Source organism: Tyto alba, unplaced genomic scaffold (assembly GCF_018691265.1).
Source record: "Tyto alba isolate M040663 unplaced genomic scaffold, T.alba_DEE_v4.0 Super-Scaffold_46, whole genome shotgun sequence".
NCBI lineage: Eukaryota > Metazoa > Chordata > Aves > Strigiformes > Tytonidae > Tyto > Tyto alba.
The window spans coordinates 13221660-13231981 of NW_024881322.1; the positions used below are offsets into that span (position 1 = coordinate 13221660).

The window sequence follows — 10322 nt, forward strand, 5'->3', positions numbered from 1 at the left end:
AAGCAACAGCATCCACACACAGATCTGTACAGGTTTAATAACAGTATCACATTTTTATTTATTCCTCTATATGCCCTGCATGCAAGCAAGTCATTAAACAACTTCCTGAATCTAAACCTAATATGTGCATTTCATGTGGAGAATCAATGTCACTTCTCAGATCTCAAAGACTGATTATTCTCCATAGAAAATGGATCGCCTTTATTCAATAAAGCTTCTTCTCTACATGCAGTGTTTCATCTGCTTCTACTTTGTGCTTAATGTGCGTTAACCCTCGTGTATGTGGGTCACTTAACTGGGCTGTGCTGAGACATAAAGCGTGAATCATCAGTAGAAATAACTGCGTTCCCATGGCACTGCAGACCATCACCTACCTCAGCTACATACCGCTAACCCCTTATACTTCTGTAAGGACACAAGCAAATGCTTACCAATGATCAATCTAGAAAGATTATGCAGATTCTCTGTGTTCTTTAGGCAATTTTTATCTTCTCAAACCCCTATTTTGTTAAAAAGAAGACATCAGTCTGTTCTTACAGTGTTTTTCAAATTAAAACCTGGGAAAAGTAGGACTGAGTTTCTTGTAAGCATGTGCAGGCACATGTGTACGCACTATAAAGATGACATTTTGTGAAATGTTTCTGAAGAAATAATAGGGGTTTGTTTGCTAATCTAGACTAGAAATTATTTTTCAAATGGTTGTTTTACTGACAGCCCAAGACTTTGGCCGGCCTTCCTCTCCTCTTTTGTATCATAGATAAAGAGGACTGATTGCAGTTCACAGGCTTGGCACTGGCCTCTGTATCACTACAAAGCACAGATTTAGTAATCTTGTGGGTACCAAAAAGTGGGGTGAAAATGACTCCAAGATGAGACTTCAAGGGAAAATCAAAGGAATTAATCTGCTATAGAGACAGGGGGAACAAAGCAGAGGATCTTATGTGGGAGTAAGCAGGAGGGTTTTGTCAGAAAAGATGTAGTAGGGAAAAGAAGGCACAACAACAGAAACAACTGAGGAGTAGTAGCAGGGCACTGGGAGTTAGAGATCAGAAACTTGAAGCATGGTCCAGCCCTGACTTCCCTGTGAACCCATAGCCAGGCTGCTGAACTCCTCTCCATTGCCCCACCAACCTTCTTAGAAAACAACTAAACAGAATTTTACCAAGTGCTTGCCCACACCAGCCCCTAATTCTGCAGAGTCTCACAGGTGCTCCTGTCCTACAGATAATTAAGAACAATTGCTGAGAAAATAGACAGGAAGGTAGGGCAGCCAGGAAGAGGAACAAGCTATTTCCTGCATTAGCTTTCTCACGTCACAAGTGGATACTTCAGAAATGAGTTATATGCATCTGTACTACAGGTCTATGTTACCTTACCCTCTTAAACAGATTAATAAACTCCAATTAACAGAAACTCAACATGACAAAATGACACAATTGCTCTTCCAAGTTGGTCATTGGTTTATGATTCTGGGAACTACTGACTAACTAGGTGCTCCTAAGGTTGGGAACAAATTATCTGGTATTTGAGAACAGCAAAGGCTCAGTGATGCATGGCACCGATCCTTCAGAACATTTAGGGAGGAGCGACCCAGCACTTGAAACACTTCAGATTGGAGGCTCCAAGCAGCTGAGTTTGCAGCAGAGCCCAATGAACTAAACCAAACAACAGTTCCCTAGGGAAAATGATGTCCGTGTTAGAGCAGCAAAGCCATCTGCTAGCCCTTCTCCCCCCATCCAGCGGTCCCCGAGGTGAGCAGAAGGACGAGCATAGCAGGCAGAGACTGCTGCCTGGTCAGAGGTTTTGGTGGGGGTGAATCTCACCCTGCGTATTTTAGACAGGTGAAAAAAATCCCCTTGCTATCTTGAAGAAGAGAGTCCAGACTCGAGCCCAACAAATTAGCGGCAGATTTTTAAAGTTTTATTTTATTTTAAATAGACGGTCTAAGTGAAGCGTAGAGAGAATGGTAGAGAAACAGACACATGCTCAAAAACTAAAAAGGAAATGGGAAAGAATAAAAGTGAAAAGATTAAATTGTCAAGGAAGACCAGAAGAGGAGGTCGCCTTGATATTAATAATGCTTTGGTGAGCAAACATGGTGATACGGGTCCCCATAACACTGCAGAAGCAGCACTTTCTTGACTTGATGGAATCTAAGTGACAATGAGGAGGAGTGTATCACATAGTAACTCACAGGATCATGGTTAACATTGCATGTGAAGAGAAAAGGGGAACAGGAGAAACGCATTACTTTCCCTCACACAGCAGGGAAAACGCCACATGAGAACCTAACAGGAAGGAGCCCTGGGCATTTTCTCTCCCCTTTCTTCTATGCTTGACACCCAGACAACCAGACTCTACTTCTCCCTTTTACCCTGCATGTTAGAAATTAAAACAGTTGAAAGCAATCAATATTTTAATAATAGCTACTATTTGGCCTGGTTGGGAGGGTAATACAATGACTCCAGATAGTTCATAGGGAATGCTAAAAAGAGAGATAAAACATTTGTAAAGTTTGAGGCAGGAAAAAAGAACACGGTCCCCTACATCAAGGAAAGCTACAACCAGCAACAAAGGGCCCCAGCTGTGAAGAAGAACCTTTAAAGTCAGTGAGGGCTTTCTGACTGGAGGTGTGTAAGCAATGACATAGATCAAGTTAGGGAAGCTGCAAAATCTCCACTGCTACATACTTTAAAAAGCTGCCCAGAAAACCAGTCCTAAGTACAGCTGATTCTGCTTTGGTTTAGAAGAATGGGCCAAATAACCACTTGCACTAAGTCTCTTCTACAATCTCTATGAAAAAAAATAAATTTAAAAAAGGGAAATTTGAGTCTTTATTATACTGGAACCTGAAGCTGGAAGAATCTGAGCTGCGTCGTTTAGACCATAACATTCACATGACAAATTACTGACTTCTAATTTGTTTTGTCTGTAAACTCAGAGATTAAAAATTAGCTCTTCAAACATGAAGCTACCTCTTCATTGCATGTGCTTGTGCCAGCAGGGCCCGAAATGTTGAGGTCTGTCACAATACTGCAATGACTCCAGTGTACTAGATTTTGTAACATCTGTGGGGCCAATGCTTCAAATTATTAGACAGTAATTTGCTTTTATGAACTTGAGGTTGCTAGAATTGTACCTTCACATTGCAAGCAGGGCAGCACAGGTACAGTACATGTAACATGCCTTTCACAAATATGTCCTTGCACGCAGACAACCACCTCCTGCCTCAGAGCTAACGTCATCAGTTACAGAACATATGATGTGTACAGAATCATCAAATTCCTTTCCAGGGGGGTGAAGGGTGGTTATCTATTTCTTTTATGGAATCTCCTCTTTTACAATGCTTAAACATTAGCTACGCCTACAAAGTTCTCATAAATTGGAGTATTTACTGCTTTAACTTTTGGATTACACCAAACATACTGCTAAGTAGAAGATGAACATCAAAAAACACATTAGTTGGATTTTCATGAGATACTCAAGAAACACCCAGGAAGAAGCCCTACTGAAACTGAATTTGGGGACTGTTGTGACAGCACCAACCATGTGCGTTGAGAGGGTGGTCAAACCCTGGAACAGCCTTGGAAGAGGATAAGTGAGAGAACACCAGCACTCCCTCAGAGCTGAGATCCATCTGGCCCCACGCTCGCTCTCCAAAGTGGCCGACCATCAGTGTCTGAAGGAGAGCGTGTGAGCAGCGCAGGTCCACTTCTGCCAGGGTCCTGGGGGGGCTCCCAGGCCTCAGTGGCTGGGACCGGCCCCCCCGGGACCCCCGCCAAGGGCCCAGGGGACGTGTCTGAGCTCAGCCCGGGGCCTTCGGTCCCTGCCTGAGCGATGGTGTCGGTGTGCCCGTCCCTGCCCCTGGCCCCTGGGTGGGCCTGGGACCTGCCCTGCAGAGAGCTGCTCTGCTGATGGGCCCCTCAGCCCCAGGGCAGCGCTGGGCACGCGTGGCTCTGGGCACAGCACAGCAGGGCTGCTCTGCTCTGCCCTGCTCCCTGCGCTCAGCATCGGGCGAGCAACGAGGAGACAGGGATTTGCGTGAAACGCCAGGGGCTGCAGCTCCAAAAACTTTCAAGGACACATAACACAAAGGTTACAAGGGGAAACAGCATTTTATTTTAGCTTTCTGAATCTGTCTCAGAGCCGATGCTCACAAGCATTGACACAATGTGCACGTGTAGCCAGGAACAGGCTGATGCTGGTGCAGTTTGGCTTGAAAACCCATCCCCTGCAGTCTGCAAAGGCAAGTCAGAGCTGCAGAAAGTAGCAGCGGGAAAACTGGCCGAGCCGTCCCTGTTTTCTGAAGAGTGAGAGTGTGAAGAATGAGGATCAGGACCGACCAGAAGGAAAAGAAGGCGAAGAAGGAGAAAGAGGAGAAGGAGTGTGGTGCCGTGGGGTGCTTTCCCAAGTGTGACCCGTACGGGTGCCCAGCACACCCTCTGCCTCCCCAGCCCGGCTCCCCCGCTGTGCTGCTTGGCCAGCGATGTCCCCGCTGACTGGAAGCTAGCCAACACTATTCCAGTTTACAAGGGCACGAGCAAAGATCCAGAAAACTACCAAGCTGTTAGTCTAACCTCAGAACCCAGAAAAGTTACGGAGAAGATCATACTGGGTGCTGTAGAAAGACATTTAAAGAAAAATTCAATCATGAGGCATACTCAGCATGGATTCACAAAGGGAAAGTCCTGTTTAATTTTAATACCCTTCTACAATAAGGTCACCCACCTGGTGGATGAAGGGAAGGTGGTGCATGTAGTTTTTCTGGATTTTAGTAAGACTTTTGATACTGTACCTTCTGGACAAGCTGTCCAGCTGTGGGATGAGCAGGCACATGGCGCTCTGGGTGAAGAACTCAATGATCTAGAGGCAGGAGCTGAATGCAGGGTTGGTAAGTTTGCTGCTGATAGTAAACTGGGAGGAGCTGTTGACTCTCTCGAGGGACAAGAGGCCGTGCAGAGGGGTCTAGATGGATTGGAGCACTGGGCAACCACCAGTGGCAGGAATCTGACCAAGAACAAACGCCGGATTCTGCACGTGGGACAGAGTAACGGCAGGCACCAGCCTAAACGGGGAGAGGAGTGGCGGGGGAGCAGCCCTGCAGAAAGGGGCCTGGGGGTGCTGGCTGACAGGAGGCTCAGCAGGAGTCAGCGGTTGTGCCCCGGCAGCCAAGAGGGCAAACCCCATCCTGGGGTGCATCCAACCCAGCACGGCCAGCCGGGCAGGAGAGGGGATTGTCCCGCTGGATTTAGCGCTGGTGCGGCCTCACCCTGAGTGCTGGGTGCGGTTCTGGGCCCCGGCACCTAAAAAAGGGCGGGAAGGTGCTCGAGCGCGTCCCGAGGAGGGCACCGAAGGCGGTGAAGGGGCTGGCAGGCACGTCCTCGGCGGAGCGGCGGAGGGCTCGGGGTTTGTCTAGTTTGGAGAGAAGGAGGCCGAGGGGCGAGCTCGCTGCTCCCCACAGCTCCCTGAGGAGGGGCCGTGGGGAGGGAGGTGCTGAGCTCTTCTCCCTGGGACCCGGTGCCAGGACACTGGGAATGGCTCAGGGCCGCGTCCCTCGGGGAGGCTCTGACTCGAGGTCAGGAAACATTTCTTTCCCGAGGGGGTGGTCAGACCCTGGAGCAGGCTCCCTGGAGAGGCGGTCGCTGCCCCGGGCCTGTCAGTGTTTGCGAGGCCTTTGGACAAAGCCCTTAATGCCGTGCTGGAGCGTTGGGCAGCCCTGAAGTGGTCAGGCCGGTGGACTGGGCGGTCGTTGTACGGCCCTTCCAGCTGAACTGTGCTGTTCACTTAGAAGTGTTGGGTTACAAAAGAGATAAGGAACTAACTAGTGTTATAAACTGGGTTACAGCTTAAATTCAAATTTCCAGAGGAAACTAGTGATACAAACTCAGCCTTTTCATCCAAGTAATCTTGTCCTCAGAACTGAGTCAGCCAGCCTTGGTTACCAATACATCTGTTCAGGTTTCAGTATAAACAGACATTTAAATGCATCAGTGTTTCATTTACTTTTATGACTGGGATCTAGGCTCCTCAATTGCTCTGATGCTTTTAAAACTTTAATCCAGGTTCTTCAGTTGACTGTTGGCAGCTTCCAGCAGATGCTGCAAGCACAGCAGGTCCATGCTTCTTGAATCTTGTGGGAAAAGTCATTGAAGAAATGCATTAAAGAGCAGTGTAATTTAATAGATGGGACACTCACCAATTCAAAATCAGGGTGCCAAGGCACATATGCTACCACCAAAAGTACCATCTTCTGTATGTGAAAAATGAAATGACCAATTCTACTTGTCTAAAATCACGCTTCATTTTGAATACTAGCCTGGTCCAGTCCATTTTGGACCACTGCCTTCTTCCCCTCATTAGCCCTTCAGGTTATGATTAAGTGCATGATTTCTTTCTTTCTTTAGACTTATGCTATTTTTTATTGTCATTTGCCATATCAAGCCATTGGCACATTTACCTCACCCATTTCCACAGTGTAGAATAATCTAAGTATTTCTGGAATCTTATAAGAAAAAACAACATTATTGATGTCAAGTCTGCTCTATCACAGATGAATGATTGCTTTTGTTTAAATGAGGAAAACAGCAAAGGATGCATCCATGTAACTCTCAGATTTAATGCTTCTAATGCGAGTCAGAGAGATTTGTGCAATATGAGATGCTTTCATGTCAGTTGTTTAGCTTTTGTCATATAAACAGTGACTAGACACACATGTATATGGGCACATGCACCACCTACACTGTACAACTGAAATTTCTCCTAGACTACGGGGAACTGGAGATAATGATAGCGTCATTAGAAAAGTAATTTCCATAGATGAAGGCTTATGTTTCACAGCCAGTCCGTGGTTTTAATACATATGTTGCATCAATAACAAATAATGGAAAACTATGTATAAGTGCTCTGTAAACGCAATCAACCGTAAGGACACATTAAGTCAACTGAAGGTGCTCAAATTCAATATAAGCAGCAAGATAAAATAACTCAGAATGTACTTAAAATCTCTTTAAACCAGTGTGATATTGCACATCTGCCACAATGCCATCTTACTCACACCATCAGAAAACAGATAAATCATAGACTTAACTCCTAGATAAAATTTACTTGTTGTCATCAAGTACCCAAAGCAAACAAACAAGAAAAAATCATTTGGTACCATTCCCATTTGGGGGCCTTTTATTTTTTTTTTTTTTCTTTTTAAATAAAGTTTTAGCAAAAGTAATGAAGGATTTTATGTTGTATAACCACAGAGGAACACAAAGCTAACCAGAAGTGTAGGCACGAGAAAATACATGGGCACAGCTCATGCAATAACTACACACCCATGCCATGACAAAGGAAGGAAGTACACAGAGCTAGGTGGAACTGTGACCCGCTCTGTATCAGGCCACTAACCGTTTTCATTCCCTCCAAATAAGCAACATTTTAGACCCACTGACATAAGAAACAACCACCACAGCTGCCATAAGGAGGCCAGAATTGCCAGATGCCCAACTGTAATACACACAGATCAAGCTAGACAAGTTTTCCCTTTTTTAGCACGGTTGATCACCGAAGCAAAGGCAGTGCAGCCCAGCCGTCAGAGCCCACCAGCATCCCCAGTTTGCACCCAAGGCACCCCCCCGGGGCTGGCACAGGAGCAGTGTTTGCCAGGACACCAGGACCTCAGGGACCCAGATTAAGGTGTGCGCTCCAGTATACCCACACATTTCTGTAAGCAAGGCCTTCCGTGTTTGAATGGCCACACCTGGAAGCAGTACATGGGATTTTTAAGACTTATACCAATGCTTTTACCAGATGGTTAATCCTAACAACACTGACAGAGACACGAGAAAAGATACAGTATTCTCGGGCTTCTACTCCAACTCCCAGCCCAGCCCAGCTCACACCATAAAGTCATCAGATCTCTTCAAACTATTAGATATTATGTGTTTTACTCAAACAGTTGCAGTCTGAACCTGCACAAATGGAAATGCATCATTACTTCGGTATTGAAAAGTCTAGTACTTTATGACCTTGTGAGCTAGACAGGAGTATTTGAAATGGAAAATCCATCACCTGCCAGCGACAGCCTCAACTATTAGATTCTTAAATAATGACATGATTACATACAAGACTTTTCTACATATTAATTGTTGCAATTTTTATTCCTTTAGAGCTCCATGGAGTTCAGTGTGTGGCAAAAAGGAAGTGGGGATTTACAGGCAGTGAAGTATGAGAAATAGTCGTCATAAAATAATCTCTTAATTCTCCAGAGACCTATTACATAGGGCATGTAGCAACACAGGATACATGCTAAAGGGGTATAAAGGTTTTACTAGTCGTCAAAAGAGATGTCTTGCAACGCTTGCTGACAACTGTGCCTCCCAAATTCATGCTGAGAGCAGCCTTCTAACAAGCCATACTAACAGCTGATACAGATACTAGATATAGTCATACACAAATGCTGTTCTGCTTGGTTTAATGCCTGTATCTGTGGTCCTGTTCCGAGACACCCACCAGCTAAACAGGAAATACTGGTGTGGAGCATCTGTACCCACCGGCTTTTATAAGCCGAGCTGAACAAAATAAACAATGGCCAACAGGGCCCTCATCTTTTAACAGAAACTCTTGCAGATTCTCCCCCACTTTGCCAGTTGTTCATTTCCAGGCGACAGCAACGCCAGAACAGGCGCCGACTTTCCCCCAAGCCGTCAGCCCCCTCAGCCGCGCAACATTTTCGGCCCGGCCTGATGACATTCCCGAGGAGCTCCCCCAAAACCGCAGCAGCCGCCGCTCCTGAAGGTGGGGGCCGCGGCCAGCACCCCCCGGGCCCCGCCCGCCCGCACCGATCGGGGTTTCCCCTCACACGAAGCGGGTTTCTGTCACGAACAGCCGCGGGCGAGCGCGGCGAAGGGGTGAGGCGGCGCGGGTATTAAACAGAAACGCAATCCGCTTAGGGAGGGCTGGCGGCGGGCGGTGAGGCGAGGTGAGGCAAACCCAACCCGTTATTTCCCTCCCCACCTCCCCCCCGCCGGCCGGGGCGAGGGAGGCGGCGGGCGGCATCGGGGCACCGGCCCCCGCCGGGGAGCGACCCGCGGGGAGCGGCGCGGCCGCGGCGGGCGGCGGGCGGGGCGCGGGAGCGGGCCGGTTACATAACAACGCGCCCCTCACCGACCCCGGGCACCCCCTTCCTCCTCCTCCTCCTCCTCCTCCTCCTCCTCCTCCCGCCCGCCGAGGGGAGCATACACACACACACACACACATACACACACACCCCTACCTTCTCCTGGGCGCGGTTGAGGCGTTTCTGGACGTTTTTAGCGAAGATGCCGGTCTTCATGTCGGCCATGGCTGGCGGCGGGGATGGGGAGGTTGGGGGGGGGGGGGGGGGGGGGGGGGGAAGGAGAAGGGGAGGGGGGTGGGAAAGGCGAGCGAGGCAGAGCGGAGCGGCGGCAGCGAGGCAGGGATGGATGAAGGAAGGGCAGGGATGGATGAAGGGAGGGCGAGGAGGAGGAGGAGGAGGAGGAGGAGGAGGGCCTTAAAGCCACAGCGGGGAAAGGCGGGGCCGCCGCCGCCTCAGGTGAGCTGCGGGCTTCCCCCCGCCGCGGCCCGGCCCCACGGGATGGCGGCTGCTGGGCCCCCCTCCGCTGCGTTGTCTCCCGCACATGAGGCAGTTCCTCTAGATAATAATAAATAAATGAACCCAACAAAACATCAAGAGATAAGGGGGGGTGTGAAGATTTCCAGAAGCCGCCAGCGCTGAGGTGGCTGATGACCGTGCCCGCTACTGGCACAAGCCCCTCTCTCGCAGCCGGGAGCGTGAGGCGCCCACTTCTCCCCCTAGAAACTTCCACCAGGTCGGAGCTGCTCCCAGTTTCCAAGCTGATTTGATGCCTTTTGCCTTGGCTTGCCTTTGCACCGCTCTCTGTCCCCTTCTCCCATCTTTGGAGCAGCCAACAGCAATCGGCCGGCTCCAGGCCGGTTTGGAGTTTTTTCACCTCCATCCTGAAATTACACCCCACAGTCAAAACTAGAGGGTACTCGCAACAAAACTCATCGTTACTTCTTTGACACTCAAGCACCCCAAAATCTGTCAAATACAGCAGTGGTCACTGAAAATCAGCAAAGCCAGCCTTCCTAGGTACCGTGGCCCCAAAGTCACTTCTGGCGATTACTTCTGCTGTTCGGCCAAGCACAGAGTTCCCTGATCTAGAGAGTAGAAACCCAGTGGCAAACACAGCAAAGCAATATAAAGCAAAACACTGAAGCTCCAGGCTCTAACCCTGTGCCTGTATTCTTCCATAGGGAGCTGTTCTGTCTAATACTTTTCATTGATTTTT

The 10322-nt window shown here is 48.5% G+C and overlaps 1 protein-coding gene across 10 annotated transcripts in view; it reads right to left on the bottom strand.

The window, feature by feature from the left end:
* Positions 1 to 9682, bottom strand: part of AMPH (amphiphysin) — a 121784-nt gene extending 112102 nt beyond the window's left edge. For 2 of the 10 annotated variants that reach the window (XM_042806410.1, XM_042806408.1), the window contains exon 1: positions 9263 to 9512. In XM_042806410.1, coding sequence (XP_042662344.1) covers positions 9263 to 9331 — 69 coding nt within the window. In that variant the 5' untranslated portion in view covers positions 9332 to 9512. Of the gene's footprint in view, positions 1 to 9262 lie in introns of all 10 variants that reach the window. The other 8 variants (XM_042806404.1, XM_042806403.1, XM_042806401.1 and 5 more) reach the window with 8 other exon arrangements.
* Between the last annotated feature and the right edge of the window lie 640 nt (positions 9683 to 10322).